Genomic DNA, 21385 nt, shown 5'->3' with positions numbered 1-21385 from the left:
GGCTGCCCTGACCCCCTCCCCCCAACCCCCAAGTGGGTGGCCGAAGGGCAGGGCACTGAGCTCCTCCCAGGTAATTTTGATGGCGAGGCCAGACAACTAAAGCCTTAGTATCCTCTACTCCCCACGGGACGGATCCACGTACCGGCCACGGCCGGCCCTTCTCGGGGTGGGCTCTGTGCACTCAGGGGCGGAGCCGGGCTTGTGAAGAGCAGGGGGGCATCGCCGCCCAGCAGGTCGCCCGGGGGGACTTCCGGGGCAGTGTCAGGCGCCCCCAGGAGGCGGCTGAGCAGGTCGGCGTTACTGGGGACCGCCCCGCAGGCCTGCACTGGGGGTGCCGGCCCCGTCCCAGAGTGCAGCCCCAGGAGGTCGACGCTGTCCTCCTGCGACGCAGGCTCGCGTGGCGTGGCCGGTGTGGCCGCGTCAAAAATCGACTCTTGCTCTTGCGCCCTCCCCGCTGGGCCCGGTGTGTCCTCCTCAGCTGCGTCCCTGCTCTCGGCTGACAGCGTGGCCACCTCCTCGTCGGACAGCTCACTCCCGCCCGCACCCGCGGCCGGGGCTGGCACACTCTCCTTGGCGACATTGCTTTCTGGGCCCGTCTCTGTGTCTTTCTCCTCTGAAAAGAAAACCACAGGCTGCCGTGGCCGGAAGGCAGGGCACACGGGACGGCAGGGTGAGGCCACGTCAGAAGCCCAGGAGCGGGGCGGGGGCAGGGGGGGGGGGAGGGGGGTCTGGAAATAGCCGCGTGCACCCTGCCGGATGCCTCTGGGTGCCCCGCACCCACCGTGCCAGTCCAGCGTGTGGAGGAAGTGGCTGGTGTCTGTGCCGCTGCTCTGTGGTGAATCGGACTCCGTGGGCTCGGCATCGGGAGACCCCGCCTCGGCGTCGTACTGAGCGGTGGAGCCGGGCTGCCTGGGGAGCTCTGGCTTCCCTGCCGGGGCGGAGGTGCGTCAGGAACCCCGCCCACAGGGTCGGCCGCCCAATTCCAAACCCCTGGGAGCCCTGCACCGACGAACCACGGAGGGCCCGGTCGGCTCAGACGCGCACACCACACGTGCAGACACCCTCATCTCTCAGGGACACAGCTGTCCTCGTCAGGAGGACGGAAAGCACGCGGCACGAGGACCGAAGACCACCGTGCCGGAGTCAGCAGCCTAGACCACGGGCCCGGCCGCCGAAGGACCGCCTGTACCCGTACCGCCCGCGGGCGCTGAGCACAGCCTGGACTTTTTCCAGGTACATTTAAGACGATGCACGTCCAGAAAACTAACCCTCCCTCAACGAGCAAGCGACTCAAACCTGCCCCTCCCAGCGGGGCCGTGATGACTCCTCGGGCAGGGCTGCCTGGGGCCCCGGGGGGGTCTGGGAGCAGCCGTGGCTGCGTGAGTCCCCCCATGTCGGACGTTCAGGCTGCCGTCGGGGAGGGTCTCAGGTGGGGGCTCTGGGCCTCCCTACGCCGTGCCCACAGCCTGACACGGGGACGGGGCAGGCCCGGCCCCTCAGGGTTTCTCGAGGCTGCAGGTGTCAAAACGGCATCACTGACCGTGTGTTTGGAAAACAAGGATCTCACCAAATTTAGACAGAATATCTTGCTGCTCCTCTCGGCTGGAAAACAGGATTTTGGGGTTTAGCCCCCTCATGCTGGTGCTCTCCCAGGGGGGGGCCTCCCGGCTGGGCCTGTCTCTGGGCTCCACCTCCACCTCCAGGTTCACTTGGAACAAGTCCGGGTACTTCTCCTGAATGTCACACGCGTCCAGGTCATACCTGCAGTTGGAAGGCCAGATGCCAGTTTAAGAAGACCTTCATGGGTCAGTCGCTCCCCATTCACCAGAAAGGGAGCACAGAAAGGCCCGTGTGCTCACCCCTCAGGTCCCGCGGTCCGGCTCGCGCACTACAGGGATCTTAAACGTGTGTTTCCGTAACACAAGGCCGTCCACCCTGGCAAGATCCCCCACCAGTTAACAGGTGCCAGGAAACAAGCCCTCGGGAGTGCCTGCAGAGTGGGGAGGGTGGCAAGGGAAAGGCACGCAGGGCTCACGGCCAGCGGGAGGGGTGCTCCCGTGGGGTCTGTGGCTGCCAGGTCACTGAACTCCCGTGGGCTCTGTGTCTCTCTAGGGAACTCCGGCATCTCTCTCCGTATTCCAAGAGACTGTGACTGACCACATTTCCATAGACCGCGTGGGGAAGCCCTGGTCTCCAGCTGGGCAGCAGGCTCCCAGCTGCGTCTGACCTCACCAGGCACCCACGTGCGCGGCCGACGGTCCAACTTCATCAAAACAACCCAATGACAAACACCCCACGGAACACAGAAGAGGGCAGAGGTTCCCCCAGCGGCCCGTGCTGTGGAGGGAGGGGCCCTGTGGTCCTCTGCGGCATCCGTGTGACACCTACGGCCCCAAACGAAACACAGCCACCGGGCAGAAGGACTGTGGACACGAGGGCAATGTGGTCGGTTTGGGTGCAAAACCCGTGGCAGACTTTAAGTCTTACTCCCATGGAATAAACTAAGTAAGCAGGTGGGACGCTGACCCTTCCCACCTTGGCGTGAGGGGAGGCAGCACAGCGGCGTGGCAGTGCTGGCGGGGACAGCCCTGCCCTGAAGACACCACTCCTCCTGCAGGAGCCACGTGGGCACAGGAGACTGGCCGCAGCACCCTCTGTCCACTCGTCCGCTTGTCCTGGCCCGGGCCCCCCACACGCACGCTTCCTTCCTCTGTAAGTCGGGCCACGACAAGGAGACATGGGCCACCGTGCGGCCAGGCAGGAGCAGCTAGTGTGGGGACCGCAGTGGTGAGCCCGAAGCAGTGAAGCCAGCAAGGACCAGGGGAGACCTAGACCCCCAGCCACAAGGAAGGGAGGAAGGAGCGAGGTGGGGGCCCCACAAAGAAGAACACGACTTCTGCAGGCTCAGCTCCTGGGGTAACAGGGCCTTGCAGGCAGCTCTGGGTGCCACACTGGTGGCCACCCCATCTCCCCACCTCCCCACCCTGGCGGGCCCCCGGAGACGACCTCAGGGCCGGGGCCTGCCCTGCCCACCAGCAGGCCAGTGAGGGAACAATGAGGGTCTGTGAGCAGGGCCACGACCCCCAGGGGCCCTGCTCTTCAGGAGGCACGGGTCAGCCCTGGGGCCCGACGTGCTCGCTGACTCGTGTCCTGCCCCCTCAAGCACACTGGGGACCCTCCGTTAGTCACAGGGGCCTCCTCGAGGACAGACCCAGACCCAGTCAGGCGTTATCTGACAGTGGGTCCACTAACACCATTCCAAATTCTTTCCCCACACGGTCCTGCTTCAGACAGCCTCTCTGGAAAATGAATGCTACCCACAGAAGACACACGCCTTCCCGCACCAACCAGACGACTTGAGAATTCTCTCCTTATTTATTTTTGGAAGCACGACACACACAGTGAGGCACAGATCCGAATGCAGCTCAGTGAAGCTCTGTGCCCGAATACCAGGACTGTCCAGTCTCCAAGGAGGTCCCTACGCCTCTCCACCCTCAGAGGGAGTCACTCCCTGGTCCCCCGGCACCCAGAGCGGCACCCAGAGTGTCAGAGCTGACTCCTCCCCAGGGGGGGGCGGGTCCTAGTACTCCCGTTCGCTGGGTAGGAAACAGGCACAGGACGTGGGCTGCGGCAGGCGGAGGTTTCCAGAGACCCCCTCCACTCCCCTAGCCCTGGAGTGGCACCTGTGTGTGCGTGTGGGCGTGTCTGCGTGCGAGACAAAGGGGAAAACATGAGCTGCAACCAAGATGCCCACCGTGCAGACCGTCCAACTGCCTGAACGCCCCTGCCCCCAATAGAAGCCCTGACGCCCGCCGCGCGCTGGGGGCAGGTCAGAGAGCACAACAAACTACGTAGAGCCCTGGATGAGGCAAGAGAATCATCCCCGACTGCACGCGCTTCTGTTCTCGTCTCTCACCCCAGATGACGACCTTCTCTCAACGCCCTCTGCCCTCCGTGCGGAGCACAGCGTCAGGGACCCCACGTGTGGAAGAGCAACACACACCTGTTCACCTGGCTGTCCCACATCCGGTGCGCGAACGGCTGCGTTCTAACAGGAACCGCACCGGGCTAGTCCCCAGCCAGAGGCGCACAGCGACAGCCACCGTGGCCCCCAAATGAGGGGCCACACACCGGACGCCGGGCCACGCTCAGAGTGGGGGCGAGACCCGAGACTGGAGCTCAGTGCAGCGACCCAGCCACGCACGAACCACGTCACTCTGCCCATGTCCAGTGCGTGGAGTTCACTGCTGTGGGGCGCAAAGCGGGGCGGGGAGGCACCGTGCACCTGACTGTCCTGACCCCTCCCCACGTGAGACACCACATACTTTGCAAATTTCACGGTAGCTGCGTTCCGAGGCACAAACCCGGTGTGGAACTGGACCTGGAACATCTTCATGGACGCCACCTGCAGAGGGGACACAGACAGGGGACCCTGAAGCCGGGAAGGGGACCCAGACAGGGGACCCTGGAGCTGGGGAGGGGACACCAGACCCTCAGGTTGCAGACGGACACTTCACAGTTCCTGGGCTCTGAGAATCCGGTGCACGCCTCCAGGTGCTGTGGCCACACGGACGGTGGGACAGCAGCCTCTCAAGTGGCTCCTCGGGTCTGTGACGGGGCCACCCCAAGGCCGCAGCCCAGACTCCCCGCGCAGACGGCGCCCCGCAATGGGGCACTCGGGGAACTCGGGTGTTCCGAGCTCACGGCCCCTCTGCCTCGTGCCCCACAGGCTGACGGCCCAGGGGGCCCGAGCGCCCGCGCACCTTGGCCTGAAGTCTTCCACCCAGCGTGGACCTCGCGTGGTAGATTACGATGAGCACGTCTCCCTGCACGGTTATGCCCAGGGGAATGACTGCCTTGCCATCCTCGATTTTAAAATCCCTGAAGAACAGGACGGGAAAAGGTTCACTTCCGCCAAAAAGACAGCTTGCCAGCCAAGAACAGCCAAGGGAGCGTGGGGCGCGAGCCCCGAGCTCTCCTAAAGCACCAACACTTCGAGCCACACCTTCTTCTGCTACTGGGCACTTCTGGGAGGGGGCAGCGCCGAAATGGACTTCCGGGGAGCTGGCCCTCAGCGCGCTGGCCCGGACCCGCCCGCCCCGGCCGCCGCCTGCGCCCGCTCTCGGGGGTTCCCAGAGGAAGGAGGGGCCGGGAGAGCCCCGCGCTCACCGCATCTTGTCGTACTCCTGAGACGTGGTGGTGACTCGCTCGTCCCCCACATACACCTCGCAGAAGGGCCTACAGCCGTTTCTCTGCTTGCTGAACAGAGGCACGGGCGTCATGACCACGGCTTTCACCAGGATGGGCTTGCTGTGGGGCGTGATGGGTTCCTCGGCCACCATGTCACACACGTACTCGATGTACCTGCGGGGGCCGGAGGCACACCTCGTCCCACACGTGCTCGCCACACGTGCTGCACCCCCGGGGCTCTGGTCTGCTCGCCACACTTTTTTCCAACAGATACGAGTATTTAATGCTATGTTCAACTTTATCTCATAAATTTGATATATTTTCATTTGTTTTAAAATATTTTTAAACTCTCCCTGAGATTTTTTTTTTTTTGACTCACGGGTAATTTACCAGTGGGTTAATTTCAAAACATTTAGGGATTCTTCCAGTTTTCTTTGCTATCAATTTCTTTTTCTTTTCTCTTTTTCTCTTTAAGATTTCTTTAATTTCTTACGGGTAACGCCTAAACCCCCAACGGGGCTCAAACTCACGACCCCAAGCAAGAGTTGTGTGCTCACGACTGAGCAAGCCAAGTGCCCCCATCTGTTACCAATACCTAGCGTCATTCTATTATAAACACAGTTTGTGTGAGTTTGCCGCAGTTTAATGGCCAGAACATCTTTCCCACCGAATGGCCCGTGACCACTCAAGAGACCTTGTCTTTTCCAGTTGCTGGGTAGAAGGTTCTCGAGAGATCATCCAGCTGGTTGCCGGCGATGTTCCGTTCCAAACCGACCATCCGTGTACTAGTTCCATCCGCTGCCGAGGTGGGAACGCCGATGCCACGCTGAACACCCATCTCCATCAACGGGTTTTCGGCTCCGCAAGCTTGATTTCTGCTCTCAGGACACTCGCGCCTCCAACTCTCCCGGGTGGTTTTCTCGGTGCCCCCGAGGTGCACACACCAGGCGCGTGTCCCTGCCCTCGTGTGACCCCGTCCCCTCGAGATGGGGAAGGAGTGGCGACTGGCTTCCCAGCAGAGGGAGAGAAGGGAGGCCGCTTCTGAACGCTAGGCTCACGCTGCATTGCGCTAGCATATCTGTGCAGGGGGCTCGTCCCCACGCCACAGGAGACCCGGACGCCCACACCACATCTCCGTCCACACGAGTGAGTCCCGTCAACACCCTGAGCGAGCTTGGACATGGGCCGGAGGAGGAAGCAGCAGACGTTCTCCGCGAGGTTCGTGCCACAGCACAGCCTGGCCGCACCCCGACGGCAGACTTGGGAGGTGCAAGCCGGGCCGGGACCCCCTGACCTGCAGAGGCAGAGGGCGCGTGCGGACGGCTGAAGCCGCCGGGCCGGTGGCGAGGAATCAGGCGGCAGCTGTACGGCCACCCTTCCCTGTCCTGACGGCAGAGGCGGGGCCCCCGCAGCCAGTGCATCGCTGGTCCTGCTGGTATCCGGTCAGACAGTCCCCGAGGCTGGCACACGCAGACCCTTCGCGCTCGGCTCCTGCTGCGGCCGTGTTCCAGTCACCATCTTGCTGGCTGTTCTCTGTTCTTGACTTCTTCTCCGTTGGTCTTTTCTTGAGGCGAGTGAGCACTTTTTCTAATCTGTTTATTCCCTCTGCTGACCTGCCGACTCCAGTTTGTGAAGCCGTCTGTCCCGGCTGCCCCGGGCGTCCGACGAGGACAGCAGCGTGGTCTGTGCCTTCTCCCTCTGGTGACCTCGCGACCTCGAGACCTCTGCGTGTGGTCTCCGGCGGACGGGGCGTGCTGAGCCTGAGTCGGCTTCCCGCCTGCCTGTTTTGCATCCTCTGACCTCTGGACGTTTGGCGACTCATTAATTCGGGGAACTTCTCGGCTGCTGCTTCTGCACGTTGCCTTCCTGCTCTGCCTCCCGCAGCCACTCGACACGGCCTGGCAGTCCCGGCTGCTCAGCCCCTCATCCGTGGTCTGTCTTTGGGCTCTGGCCTCCGTGACGCCACCTGTCCTGCCTTCCAGAGGCCGAGGCTCCTCCCTCAGCTGCCAGGACACAGCCTTTCTCAGGTCCAGAACTTGCGTTCGACTTTCTCTCACAGTTCCCATCTCTGAAGTGACCACGTACTCCTGTGTCTTACCCATCTCCTTCCTCGGTACCCTCAACACATTAAACACGTGCTTTAAATTCCCGTCAGATACTTTCGGGCCTTGTCCCGAAGCCACTCAGACTCCCGCCTGTCCCACAGGGGGACACCCTGTGTCCCTGCGGAAGCCAGCCAAGGGAGGGCACAGGCTCCCCCAGCTTGCGTGGCCTTGCCCACTTCTGCACAAGGGCCCTCAAGTCTCCCCACCTCTCAACACCCTCGGCTACGACCTACCCGAGGGTGACACCTGTACGACACCCCCAAGGTGGGACACCGTTACCTTTTGTGAGATGGCCAGATGCCTGGCGGGCAGCGCTTCATGCTGAACATGTACACGGCGGCCTCTGCGGTGCTGAAGAGCCGGCAGAAGCACAGGAAGGAGCAGACGGCCACAGCAGAGGCAGCTCTCCCGTCCTAGGACAAGCGGCACAGGCCAGGCTCGTGCGGCCGCAGCTGCAGGAAGGCAGGCTCCCTAATCCCACACTTCCCCGCAGAACCACCACAGGGCCTCCCCCTGGCTGGGGACGTAGGAAGACACCCCTGCTGGGGCAAGAACTCAGAAGCCAGAAAGATAGGGGCTCTTTAACAAGAAGCACATGATGGCCTGCCCCTCCAGCTGGACACTGCTCACCACCACGGTCCCCAAGCGGGCCTCACGCTCACCGCCACCCCTCTGTACTCGCTCTCTTCATCATGCCTCCTGGGAGGACCTTTATCAACGCCAGAATCGCAGCACTAACCTCTGGGGCCCATTGTGGCAAGCATCCCGCTTTCTGTGACACCCAGAAACCTAACCCTCACTGTGCAGGTGGGAAACTGGAAATTACTGTCCTCAGCCACGGTAAGGAGGGGCAGAGACGGGGGTCCTATGAAGCAGAGTGGCCTCAGGGCACAGGGAGATGACAGAGTGACACACGGAGAGACCCCTCATGTTCTGTAAAGAAGGGTATGGGGACCACCTGTGTGGGCTCACTGCCCATGCGCGACAGTCGGCCACCGCTCCCTCCAGGATCTACCTTGAAACGACAGGGACCGTGCCAGGGCACCCGGGCCTGGGGCCACCGGCTGCAGACACCAGGACAGAACCTGCTCCTCACACGACCTGCCCCAAGTCCCAGTGCTAGCCCAGGACGTCCCAAACAGACCCTGGCTTTCAGGAAGCCAACAGGCAGCTGACATTTGGTAGCACACTCGACACTGGACAAGGCGGCTTCCCCCCGCGAGTGGTCACTGCAGGTGACCCACGTCCTGCCAGGGCTGGGCCGTTACTGGTTAAGGCCTGTAATTGTGCAGCGGAAAAAAGCGCCCTGCCTGGACCTCAGCTCAGCTCATCTTCACCGGCATTCAGGACACCCAGCCGCCCCCCCGGCCCCCCCTGCTCGGCATTCTGGACTTCACTCCTGCTCTCTGTCCCCTCAACGGGTCATGAGCTTCCCCAAAGCAGGGATTACTCCCCCTGGTTTATGTTTTCTTCCCAGGCGCGCCCCCAACATCAAGGGCAGGGATGAGGCAGCCTCCCACTCACCACACAGTGCACAACACAGACGTTCTTGTGGTCCTGCCTGAGCCACGAGTGCATGTTCCTGCAAACGCTGTACAGGCTGCGAAGGTTCGGGGCCCGCCGGGCCGCCCAGCCACACTCGGAAACCTATGGGCAGAGGGCTCGGCTCGGCCTGGGTTCCCTGCACCAGTTGCGGGCGCAAGCACAGGGAGCCCCACCACGGGCGCCCACTCCGGACAAACACTGCCTCACGCACACTTCCCTCCCTCCCTTGCCCACGGACGTCAGCAGGCCTCCTGCCCCTGAGTTTTGTGCTCCAGAATATGTACCAAGCTTTGCAGACTTGGCAAAAAAGAACGGAGAACCTGTCCTTTCCCATGCTCGGGTCAGGGAGCCGCACCTGTGTCCCATGTGTGGCCTCACATGTGCCTCACTGGCAAGGAACAGTGAGGCATCGCTGATTTTTAGCCATCCTTAGGTGACCGTCACAGTTCACGTTCTGGAGTCTTCTGCGAGAATGGCCCTGCCCCTGCAGCCTACTGCACATGGGCCCCGAGTCACCGTATCCCAGCCCCCCAGCGCCAGGGACCTGGGCTCCGCTGGCTGCCACGGCTGCCGCTGGGGACTGTCAGAGGCCAGCCCGCTGCCACAGCTGGGTGTGAGGGCCGACAGTAAGAGAACCGCACGCAGTGAAGGCAAGCGCCCAGGCCACCCACCCGGTTATGAAACTTGGAGGGCCGATACGTCCTTGGGGAGAGGTTGTAGACCGCATAATGTCCTGGGTGCTTGGAGTCCAAAAACAACCGGACGTCTTCTATGTTGTTCTTGATAGCCGACTCCACACCTTCTGCTGGGAATGACATCACTGAAAGAGAGCAGCCCACGTCAGCCACAACGGGGCAGGACACGTGGCCTGTGTGTGGCAGCCTCACCGGCCAGTGGCAAGACAGCCAGCCACCCAGGCCCCTGCTCCTCACCTGCCGCCCCCCCCCCCCCCAGCTGCTGACTGAGGAGTACAGGGCGTGTCAAGAATGGAGGGAGCACAGACCCCCACCCCCTCCAATGCCTGCCATTTACAAGCAAGACCCTCTGGGATCTCCAGACAGTGCCTCTGGGACAGAAGTTCAGTCAGAGGGCCTGCCACAGAGCAGCGTCTCCAAGGGTCGAGATTTGGGTGTGGGTTTGGTCGGGAGACCCAAGTTTCAAATGTGCCTTGCATCATTCCCCTTGTGACCTCAGAGTTCCAGGAAGTTCCAGACCAGGGGGAGAAACTGGGTCGACACTGGCACTGTCCACTGCAGGTGCCCCAGGCCACATCCTGCACGCTCTGCCTGACACTGAAGCAAGGGATATGCTGGAGGCCAGCGTCCCACGAGTTGTCCTCAGGAGGGAATGAGAAGCACGTCCTATGGTCGACAGTGACAAACATACCAGCAATTCTGGATGTGATGTAAGATATGTCCAAGTCTCCCTTCGCGTAACTGGAATTAGAAAGAAGAGCGCTTGGTTAATCCCAGAAATTTCTACAGTTGAGTCACAAGAGCTTAAACTGGAGCAGGTCCTGGAGAGGCCGTGGGGGATCTCGCCGTTCAGGCCGCAGCTCACGGGAAACGTTGTGTGCGCATGTGTGCACGTATACGTGTGAGTGTGCTCCCGCCGTGTGCATGGAGCTGACGTCTAAGAGACGGAGAGGCAGAGACCCGGTAGAAACCTACTGCGCTTCTATTCTGAAGAGGCGTGACTGCGCGGGCTGGCTTTAAAAGGAGACAGTAACAAAAACAGAAGAGAGTTTTTTTGGCCCAGCACATCATGTCTGGCTCACAAGAAAAAGTTACAAGGCCCACCAAATGGCAAAAACACAGTTTCAAGAGACAGAGAAAACATCAGAACCAGACATGGCAGGGACGCTGGAACTGTCAGACCAGGAACTTAACCAACTATGACTAATATGCCAAGGGCTCTAACTGATAAAGTAGACAGCACGTAAGAACAGAGATAAAAATTCTAAGAAAGAACAAAAAGAAATGCCGGAAATACAAAACGCGGTGGCAGAAATAACACAGGCCTTTGATGGGCTGATTAGGCTGAACATGGCCGAGGAAAAAGTCTCTGAGCTAGAGGATCTATCGATAGAATCCTTAAAAAATGAAAAGCAGGGGCGCCTGGGTGGCGCAGTCGGTTAAGCGTCCGACTTCAGCCAGGTCACGATCTCGCGGTCCGTGAGTTCGAGCCCCGCGTCAGGCTCTGGGCTGATGGCTCGGAGCCTGGAGCCTGTTTCCGATTCTGTGTCTCCCTCTCTCTCTGCCCCTCCCCCGTTCATGCTCTGTCTCTCTCTGTCCCAAAAATAAATAAAAAAAAAAAAAAACGTTGAAAAAAAAAATGAAAAGCAAAGAGAACAAAGACTGAAAAAACCCAGAACAAAATCACGGGCAACGTGGAACCACAAAAGGTGTATCGTACATTTAACGGGAACACCAGAAGGAGAAAAGAGAACAGGTACAGAAGAAAGGTCTGAAACAACAAGGACTGAGAATTTCCCTCAAATCATGTCAGACGCGAAACCACGATCCAGGAAGCTCAGAGAACACCAGGCAGGATAAATACCGAGTCGCCGACACTCAGGCATCTCATCTTCAAACTGCAGAAAACCAAAGGAAAAAAACGTGGAAAGGGAACAGAGGGATAAAACACCTTACCTGCACAGAAACAAAGACAGGAAGTGCACCTGTCCGCTCTCCAGAAGCCACGTGAGCAAGGACACAGTGAAATATTTAGTATTGAGAGAAACACCCACCAGCCCAGAACTCCATCCCCTGGGAATCACCCTCCAGAGGTGACCCAAACACTGGGAGAAAGTGCTGCCAGGAGACCTGCCTGGAAGGAAAGGCTCTTCAGAGAGAAGGAGAATGATTCGGTCAGAAACGGGGTCTACACAAAAGAACAAAAGAACTCCAAAGAAGTGACAGTGAAACGAACACTTTTATGTTTCTTGCTCTTGATGGAGTCAGGAGAAAACTGCTTGTTCGAACTCGCCACGGCAACGACATGCCCACCTGTGCACTTGCCGCATCGACGACGCGCATACTCGCGTGCGTTTGTGCGGGTAAAGTGAATGCTAGCACGAGCACAGCGATGGGGTGCAGTGCCATCGTGGGGTGACAGAGGGTTGGGGGGCTGGTGCGGGCTGCCTGTGTAGACGTGGGTCAGCTGTAAACATGTACTGCAAACTCCAGAGCAACTAGTAAAAAAGCTGTTACTTTTTTTAAAAATAAGGATAACTGATATGATAAGAAAGGAGAGAGAAAGGGACCCTATGAAATGCCCAGTTAAAGCCACAGAAGGCCGGGCAACGAGCAGGAAATGGAGCAGACATGGTAGGCGCCCACCCAGGACACCAAGAATCCACGTGACTATCAGTCAGAAGACACAGACGGTCACGGTGGACCCGACAAGACTCATGTACGTGATGCCTACAAAATAATAATGCAGCTGAGCATCTCCTAATCGTTTATTCATGGTTTGGCCACTGTTAGTCGCCTCTGTGCTTTTTTTTTTTGCCTACTAGTTTGCATAACTCACTGCACGTAACAGGTACCATTCTTTTGTCAGTTATGTGGTTTAAACGTATTTACTCCCAGTCACTGCCATAGCTTTTTGGAAATTTATTTTTTACTTTTTTTTTTTTTTAACGTTTAATTTTTGAGAGAGAGAGAGAGAGAGAGATAAAGCATGAACGGGGTGGGTCAGAGAGAGAGGGAGACACAGAATCTGAAACAGGCTCCAGGCTTCGAGCTGTCAGCACAGAGCCCGACGCGGGGCTCGAACCCACAAACTGCGAGATCGTGACCTGAGCCGAAGTCGGACGCTTAGCCGACTGAGCCACCCAGGCGCCCCTATTTTTACTTTTTAAAAAAATGTTTATGTTTTGAGAAGGAGGGAGAGAGCACGTGCACGTGCAAGCAAGCGAGCAAGGGAAGGACAGAGGGAGGCAGACAGAGAATCCGAAGCAGGCGCTGTGCTCAGAGCCCAACGCAGGGCCCGATCCCACAAACCGTGATACGACCTGAGCTGAAATCAAGAGCCGGATATTTAACCGGATGACCCACCCAGGTGAAACTCTTTTTGGAAATTTAAAAGAAATGTGATTTTGAGGAACATTAGATTTTTATTTTAAGTTTATAATCATTCTTTCCACGGCTACATATTACGCAATTTTTGTTAGAGTTAAGAAATCTACCTTACTCCACTGTTATAAAAACGCTCCCTCTATATTTTTATTTTCCCTAAAAAATTGCTATTGACAATTAGACCTTTTAATTCATCAGGATTAATGTATTTAGCTGTTACTGGATAAAGATCCAATTTTTTCATAGATACCTATGGTCTCAGCACCACTCGATAAGTATCCCGTGACTTTCTTCCAGACTTCTAGGTTTCATTAGTTTGACATGAGTCCCACATAGCTGGGTACTAGTTAGTGGTCTGCTCACTTCACCTACACCAGCACAGTACCCGTGTTTGAAGAAAAGTGACACAGAATGGGTTTGTCCCCTATTCTCATTAAAAAAAAAAAATACTGCTGGCAATTCTGGGTACCTTACATACAAATTTTAAGATCAAAATCTGTAAAAACACCAGGATTTTTATTTATAGTGCAACGAATTTACAGACTGAGCGATACCATCTAAAAATTAGCTCTCCCGGAGCACGTGGGTGGCTCAGTTGAGTGTCCGACTTTGGCTCAGGTCATGATCTCACAGTTCATGGGTTCAAGCCCTGCATCAGTCTCTATGCTGACAGCACAGAGCCTGCAGCCTACTTCGGATTCTGTATGTCCCTCTGTCTCTGCCCCTCTCCCTGCTCATGCCCTGTCTCTCAAAAATAAACATTAGAAAACATTTGAAAAAAAAACCTCTCTCAGGGGCACCTGGGTGGCTCAGTCAGTTGAGCACCGATTTCCGATTTCGGCTCAGGTCATGATCTTGAGGTTCGTGGCACAGAGCCCTGCGTCGAGCTCTGTGCCAACAGCGCAGAGCCTGCTTGGGACTCTCTTCCTCCCTCTCTGTCCCTCCCCCACTCGTGCGTGTGCACTCTCTCCCTCAAAATAAACACTTAAAAACAGAACATACAATACCAATAAAACAAAAACTTCAATCAGGCAGGTCACAGAAAGAGAAACACGTGTGAGCAGACATGCACATCCACAGGCCCACGGGCCACACACGCTCCGGACCTGGGCCCCGGCCCCCGGGACACGGAGCGGCCGTGGGCACACGCTGGCTGCGTGCGCTGGGTCTGCGTGCACAGGGAGGCCCTCCTCCAGGGAGAGGCCTCCCAGGACTCCTGGGCCCACGCGCCCTATGAAAGGGCTCTGGCTGTACCAGAGAGGGGCTGGGCTGCTCAATGGCCCCAGAGAGTCAGTTAACGCCCGACGCCACCTGCACCAAGGCCTTACTTAACTGGGCCCTCCTGTGGCACGTGGAGCTGTGCGGTGGCCACAGACCCCACAGGGGACCCAAACGGAGAACTCTTGGTGGACACGGCTGGCGGGCCCGGTGAGGGACAGAGCATGGCTGCCGGGCCCTGGTGGTCACGCGCGCAGACGTCACCGCTACTGGTCACATCTGAGGAAAGGGCCAGCACCAGCGTCTTCTGCCATTCCCCCGTCCGAGGCTCTGGCTGTCTGCGTGCTGGCTAGACAGACGGCCCGTCAGGGTCAGCCCCGGGTTTGTCTGCTTCACCGTAAGCTCCCGAGTCTGTCGGTATCCGAGGCGTCTGCAGCCCGGGCGGAAGACAGTTACGCAGGCCGAGCCGCTCACCCCGAGAGGCCTGCTTGCAAGTTGGTCCTCGGCTGCGGCCGCCGGTTCAGGAGGGTCCTCGCTCTTCCCAGAACTGGCAGGAGTGGCCCCTGTGCCCAGACTGCTTGCACCAAGACGTGCTTATGCTCACCCCTGCTTTCCCTCTAGAGTCCGGAGGCTGGTGTGTGCTCAGCGGAGGGTGCCCGAGAGCAGCCGCAACCCACACCCTGGGTGACTTCACCTGTGCTACAGCGGCTCGGGTGGGGAATCAAGCACCTCCCACGTGACGCCACGGCGGAGGACTCGGGAAGCCCCGCCTGTTCCCTCACACTTTGTGCCGGGAGCCTTTTCCCAGCACTGGTCCGCTGACCCGCGTCCTATCTCTGAGGAAAATCCCAGCTGTGAGGACGACTCCGCGCCCAGTCTTGGGTGTCCTTCGGCAAGCCTTCCACCCTGGGGATGGTCCCGGGACCCTGACACGTATCCTCTTTCTCTTGTTCTAGAAACCTTGATCCCGAGGACACCGGGCGATACCCTGTTTCATCCTCGTCTGCGCTCCGATCTCACCATCGCACCGGGATGACCCCGAGCAGCCTCCCAGACTTGTGCGCCCGCGCCCCGAGGCACAACCGCTAAGATCCCCAGGCCGCCACCCCGAGGCACAGACCGCATTCTGCCTGTGCCGCCCGTCGGAGGTGCGCTGTTAGGGTTATTACTTTTTGTTAATGTTCCACTTGAGGGTGTAAGATAGCTGCACAAACCCAGAGTCAGTCGCAACAGCAGCTAAATCCGGAAGCGAACCACCACCACCTCTAGCCTGACACGCAACGGGGGCCCCTGGGGTGCAGCCGGTGGAGCGTGCGACTCTCGATTTCAGCTCAAGTCGTGATCGCACGGTTCGTGAGTTCAAGCCCCATGTGGGTCGATAGCAGGGAGCCTGCCTGGGCTTCTCTCCCTCTCTGCCCCTCCCCTGCTCACGCGCTTACTCTCAAAATTAAAAAATGTTAAAAGAAAAACACACACACAAGCAACGATTTTACGTTCCTTCGTTTCTCAAAACTGCTTTTAAGAGCAGTGCACGAGTGCACCAGCATGTGGCACCAAGCCCTCCCCCTCCCGCCGCACCGCCTCCCAGCCCTGGCTTCTCGGGGCGCCAGCATCCTGGTCGCACAGCAGGCCATGGGCACCCAGCCCCCGCACCCACCCTGGAGAGGCTGGCAGCCGAGGCCCGTCTGCTCTCTCTCTGCACCTCAGCGGAGAGGCCGTGAAATGCTGGACCTGCCTCACGCCTGAGGCCCAGCAAGAAACAGGGCTTCCGCACAGCTGGTGCGCCTTTTTCAGGGAGACTTGAGTAGTTTCTCCCGCGTTCAGGAACCTCCCGCTCATCGTCGTCAGGGGCTATGGCTCCAGAGCCCTCCGGTCCCAGAAGCCAGCCCCAAGACCCCTGCAACGTCACCTGCCGGGATGAGACCTGCCGCCCGCCCTGCCGGTGCTGCGGTCGCACGACACGCAGAGGATGACGGCCCGTGGGGTGAGCCACGTGGAGGGGCCCACGACATGGCGGCACCGTGCGAGGCCGCCCCTCATCGGAGGCGCGAGTGGAGAAGCGCCGGCAGACGAGCCTACAGGCCACAGGCGGCCCCGCCTGTCCTGTCTGGGCCCCCCAACCAGAACGTGAGCCACAGCAGCCGGACCATTCCCGGCCCCAGGGACAGACCCGGAGAGCTCCTTCGACAAGGCGTGGCCTGGGACACCGATCCACAGCCAGTAGAAATCAAGTCTCTCGTCGTTACATAAAGTCACATCGGAGACTGCGTGCGCGCTGCTATATAACACAGTGCTCACACATGCACCACTCACACAGGTGTGCGCGTGCTCACGCAACGTGTGTGCGACTTTACCTGCGTCGTCCGCGGCTGGTGTGTGCGCACACACAGGAACAGGGAAAGCCGAGGAGCCTCCACGCAATCAGACACACGTGGTAACTACAGAGAACAAGGGTCCCGACCCCCCGCCTGAGAACCAGCTCCCACGGATCATCCCCTGAAACCATCGGCACAGAGAAGCAGAGCCTCACGTGGACGCTCACATCCCTGAGCTGGCCTGCGGGGGGCAGCGTGCTGGAGACCCGGGCCTGTGAGGCTCCCGGGGAGCTCCCGAGGCATAGTGGAGATGCCTCCGGAGGACCTGGCAAACGCAGGCCATGTGTGCTGGCCACAAGGGCCTCGGGCCGGTGTCCAGGATGACAGGGTAGCCCCCGATTGTGCACATGTGCACTCCCCTCAACAACCTGCTCACAAAGCGACTTGATTTACCCACACGCTCAAACCCAAGCAGCCCGAGTGGGCCTGCGGTCGTGAGGGGTCCTGGGCCCCTCCACTGTCCCCCTTGCTCCACGCCATGGAGAAGAAACCACCCAAATGCGAGGGGCACTGTCCCGGTGCAAGGGAGGCGCTGAGGCTGGCGGCTCAGGTTCTCCATGGAAAAGACCTCCCGGGGGCGAGAGTGGCAGGGCCCCGTGGCTTCGGGCACGCCCATGTGCCCCTCCGCGGCGGGGGTGGGAACGGGTGGCCGAGGCACCCCCATCGGGCAGCGCCACCCCCCCTGCCTGGGCCCACGAGGCTGATGGCACAGCCGGTGCCGATGGCATCACACGCTCACCAGCAGCCTCAAGTGCAGGTCCTGCCAGGTTTGGAGGCGGGACAGAGCCCAAAGGTCGGGAAACCCCTACTACAAAGAGACCACGTGCTGTCACTGCCATCTAGACGCCGTGCCCACGTGCCCTCACTCACTTGGCAACGGACTGGATGACCTTGGAGGAGGTGTCCTTGATGTTTGTGAAGAGGCGCTCGGTGCCCCCCCGCAGGATATCCAGGAGCCCGCCATAGGGCTGGTCGTACTCGGCAAGCGCCAGGCCTGGAAGCAAAGACAAGTCGGCTCAAGTCACAGCACGGCCCGGGGCTGGAGGCGGGGCCGCGAGGCGTAGGTGGGAGCCAGCTCCTGGGGAGACGGGAGAACCAGAACGGGCAGGGAGCCCTGCTTCCTGTCAAGCCCGACCATCAGCGCACAGTATCCGGGCACAGGAACGAAACCAGCCAAATGCTGCCTGAGCCTGGGGGGGAGCCCCGCCCTGCCCGGCACCCACAAAGTGCCGAGCCAGCTGCTCTGTCCCCAGGGCAGAAGCTGGGCCCCGTGAAGAGGAGCTGGTCCCTCTGGGCACACGTGGCCCTCCATTCCCGTCTCGGTGATGTCCCACCAGCCCATTCCCAGCATGCACTGGATGCCAGCTGGGCCCCTCCAGTGCACTAACTCACGCTGAGGGGACCAGCGAAGGGGAGGCAGCCTGGTGGACACAGACACCACAGACGCTTAGAGGAGGAAAGGGTGGGGAAGGACGAGGGGGGAGAACACGGGGTGGGCCGGACAGGGGGGAGGCCCGGTCACCCCAAGCCAGGCCACAGGCCACACGGTAGACCTTGGGCATGCCTGGGGCACAATTCTATCTTTTGCAGGGACAGGGCTGCTGGCATAGAGCCCCGCCTCCTGACCACAGCTCCAAACGGGGGGCACCTGCAGGACACGGCTGCCTGGATGAGAACAGGGTGGTAGCAAAAGAAGGCAGTCCCTGAAACCCCAGGGCCTCCACGGTGGGGTCATCAGAGGGGGCTCGGGGGGGAGACGTTGGTGTGAAGAGACGAGCATGATCTACGACTGCATCTGTGCCGCGGGGGCCTCTCTGGCAGCCTCTGTGCGTAAAGCAGCAGCACCAGCTGCCAGACGGCCGGCCCGCGGCTGGGACGAGGCTGGACGACATGGCCCACACGTGAGATGTTTCTGTTGGTTCGTCACTAGGCAGTAGCTGGCCCAGCCCTGGCCAGGCACCACCGCTCGTGTGGTGTGAGCACATGTGCGGCAGAGTCGTCCCTTGGGGCCTTGAGAACACCCCCCCCCCCCGCCACCCCCCGCCATGGCAGATGAGGCAGCCCCACACACGAGACACTCAGGGAGGCACCCAGGGCCCACTGTGCACGGATATGGAGCACCAGGGCACGGGTCCTGCTGGCTGGCGGGGACAGCTGAAGGACCCAGGACTCCACGCCCCAAAGAACGAGAGGTGGGGGATGAGCACGGGGGCCTGTGGCAGAGAAGCACGTCCTGGCATGGCCTTCCAGAGCTTTCCAAGGCATGGCCACACAGAGCTCAGGCTGAGAGCTTCTGTGGGGACACAGTTATGCCACTGCTGGGTACCCAACCCATCCTGATACACACCGGCCGAGGGGAGTAGAGGTCGCTCACCACACGTGACCTGAGCTATAGAAGGCCGCCGGCCTCACCTCCACTGCTGCCAGAGCCGACCCTCTGCCACCCCCCGTCTGAGTCCCCACTCGGAGCCCTCCAGCCCCCCAGATCCTACCATGGCCGCTCTATTCCCCACACCCTCCTTCTGACGTACTTGTCCTCCTGGCTACTCTCTGCCCTTCAAGGCATGCCCTCCTCTACACGCCACGAAGTGACTTACAGAGCGGCTGTGGGCCTCCGAGGCGGAGTGAGCCACGCGGGTGGGTGGCAGTGCCCATGTGGCCACCGCCAGTTGTCACTCCATGCTACAGAGGACCGGTACCGCCCTGATGGTGTCGGGAGAGGACAGCTGATGCTCACGCCTCTTCCCCTGTCCCCTGTGGTCCTGAGTGTGTCAGTTCCATTGAGTCCTGGCGGTTCCAGGGAATCTGAACCTGAGGGTGGTCCTGGGGGCCCTGAACACGTAGCCTGTGTCTTGCTGTCAGGTGCGCTGCACACAGCGGGAGCATGGTAACCCCAGGGGCAAACGGGGGGGGGGGCACAAGGCAGGGGGCACTCACCTCCACTGTAGCCACCGCTGCTGGAGCCCCCGAGGTGGGGAGGCCCTCGAGACGGGACAGCATTCCCATAGCCCCCATTCTGCTCTAGGAGCTGCAATGATTCCAAAAGCAAATAATCAATCTCCAGAGGCCGGGGCCAGGGTTCGGGTGGCTCCTCCCCAAACAGAAAACCTTCAGATGCTGGCACAAGGTGCCTGTGGGCCCCAGGTACGCTGGCCACCCAGTTAACCTAGCTCTCTCTACCTGACTTACTAAAACATCCAAGAGAACTTCCCGGACTCTGAACAGCCCAGCTGAACCAAAAGGCAGACCACACTGACAAGTGACCTGCCCGTGTGCTGTTCTGGAGCCGACGTGCTCGGGCACACACCTAACACAGAGGAGGCAGCCGTGAACCTGCCCAACTCTGCAAGTGCTCCCTGCACGCCCACCGCACGCCAAGGCTCCACGGCGACGCGGGGCAGACGGCAGACCCTCGGGGCTGAGGCATCTTGTGTGGGGAGGTGCACCCAGACTCAGTCGGCTCGCGCCCTCCGGCTGCCACAGGAGCGGGGCAGTGGGCTGTGCACAGTGAGGCTCTTTCGCGAGCTGAGCCTGAGGCCAGTGTGGGGCTGGAGCCTCGAAGAGATTCGTGCAGCCCGGAGGCAAGGTGCTCGGCGCAGGCCTCCTGCCCAGCCCCCTTGGGGCGGCCTCAGCCGTCCTCAGCCTTCCTCAGTCTCAGGGAAGATGCAGTTTCTGCCGGTTACTTGTTTTATAAGTCCCTCGGTAGTGTGCTTTAGGGTTTTTGGTGAAGCTTTACAAAATACGACCGTCGAGGTGGAGTTTTACCACGTTAAACTCAGGAAATGAGGCATACGTGCTATCGTTTCTACTGAACGTGACGACATCTTGTCTCTCTTAGTGACCTCGTAGGGAATCGGTATTAACATCCTACAAGTTCCTGAAAACAACACACGTGCCGCCAAGTGGTTGGCAACTACCACTGTTAGGCCACGTCTCCTCTTCGCAAATTCTCTATTTGCTTTATCAGTTTCTGGAAGAAACAGAACATCCCCTACCGTGACCCGATGCCTCCCACGACTCCCTGTAAACTAACGAATGCTGCTTGGGATCTCAGACACTGTGTCGTTAAAGGCAGGTGAACGATACCCGTCTTCCTCTTACAGTTCCTTTTCACAGCATCCTATTAAACCACACAGCCGAACACTTTGCATGCCTCCACTCTTGGGTTTCAGACTCGATTCCTACTCCCCCTCTCGAGGGGCTCTGTCTGCTGCGTGCGGCCCTGTGTGGCGGGCTGCCTTCCCGTGGGGGGGACGGCCTCGCTGCACACTCGGCCCCTACATAAGAGGTTTAAGGTTTGCACGCGTGGGGCACAGGTCTCAGAAGCACTAGCACAGGACACGCGCAGCAGTGGACCCACCAGGAGCTGCGTCTGTCCACGGGGAGCTCCCCAGGGGTGTGCACGCAGGCAGGCCTGCCCACCGATCAGACACCTCCCCACGCCGCCCGGGGCCCCTGCTCGCCTTTGGGGACGAGCACGTTTTCTGCGGGGCTACGTGGGCACTCTGGGCCGACCTGCTTTAGCGCCAGACTGCTCCCAGGCTCTCTCTGGACCGAACCCACTGCCCACCCCCCCCGGCCCCCGACGTTCCGTGGCCTTCTCCCCCTCACCCCGCTGTGACCTTCCGTGGCCTCCTCCTCACCTGTGCTCCTCTCCACCTCTCGCCCTGGCCCCTGGGATGCAGGGAACCAGCCCAGGAGGTTAAGCACTGAGCACCAGGGCCCCACGCCCGGTTTACTCCCCCGGCTCCTATGATCAGGTGGGACGTTTCCCGTCATCCCGGCCTGTGGAGGCTCCACGGCACTCGTGAGCCCCCTCGGGGAGCTGTGTCTCTTGCCCTAGAGCAGGTGCGGCCTCTCACGGAAACGT

At 60.0% G+C, this 21385-nt stretch overlaps 1 protein-coding gene across 7 annotated transcripts in view; it reads right to left on the bottom strand.

The window, feature by feature from the left end:
• The window catches only part of GAK (cyclin G associated kinase), a 54020-nt gene that overhangs the window by 8378 nt on the left and 24257 nt on the right, over positions 1-21385 (bottom strand). For all 7 annotated transcript variants that reach the window (XM_047094136.1, XM_047094137.1, XM_047094138.1 and 4 more), the window contains 12 exons: positions 19453-19543; positions 17386-17509; positions 10227-10276; positions 9512-9660; positions 8820-8942; positions 7575-7708; positions 5170-5364; positions 4764-4881; positions 4326-4405; positions 1568-1761; positions 782-928; positions 143-613 (listed from right to left, as the gene is read on the bottom strand). In XM_047094136.1, coding sequence (XP_046950092.1) covers positions 143-613; positions 782-928; positions 1568-1761; positions 4326-4405; positions 4764-4881; positions 5170-5364; positions 7575-7708; positions 8820-8942; positions 9512-9660; positions 10227-10276; positions 17386-17509; positions 19453-19543 — 1876 coding nt within the window. The remainder of the gene's footprint in view (positions 1-142; positions 614-781; positions 929-1567; positions 1762-4325; positions 4406-4763; positions 4882-5169; positions 5365-7574; positions 7709-8819; positions 8943-9511; positions 9661-10226; positions 10277-17385; positions 17510-19452; positions 19544-21385) is intronic.

Source organism: Lynx rufus, unplaced genomic scaffold (assembly GCF_022079265.1).
Source record: "Lynx rufus isolate CCGP_SWC_20201006 ecotype Redwood Valley unplaced genomic scaffold, mLynRuf1.p SCAF_38, whole genome shotgun sequence".
Lineage (NCBI taxonomy): Eukaryota > Metazoa > Chordata > Mammalia > Carnivora > Felidae > Lynx > Lynx rufus.
Note: the sequence above shows the minus strand (reverse complement) of the source record. Positions and strands in the feature narration are given on the sequence as shown.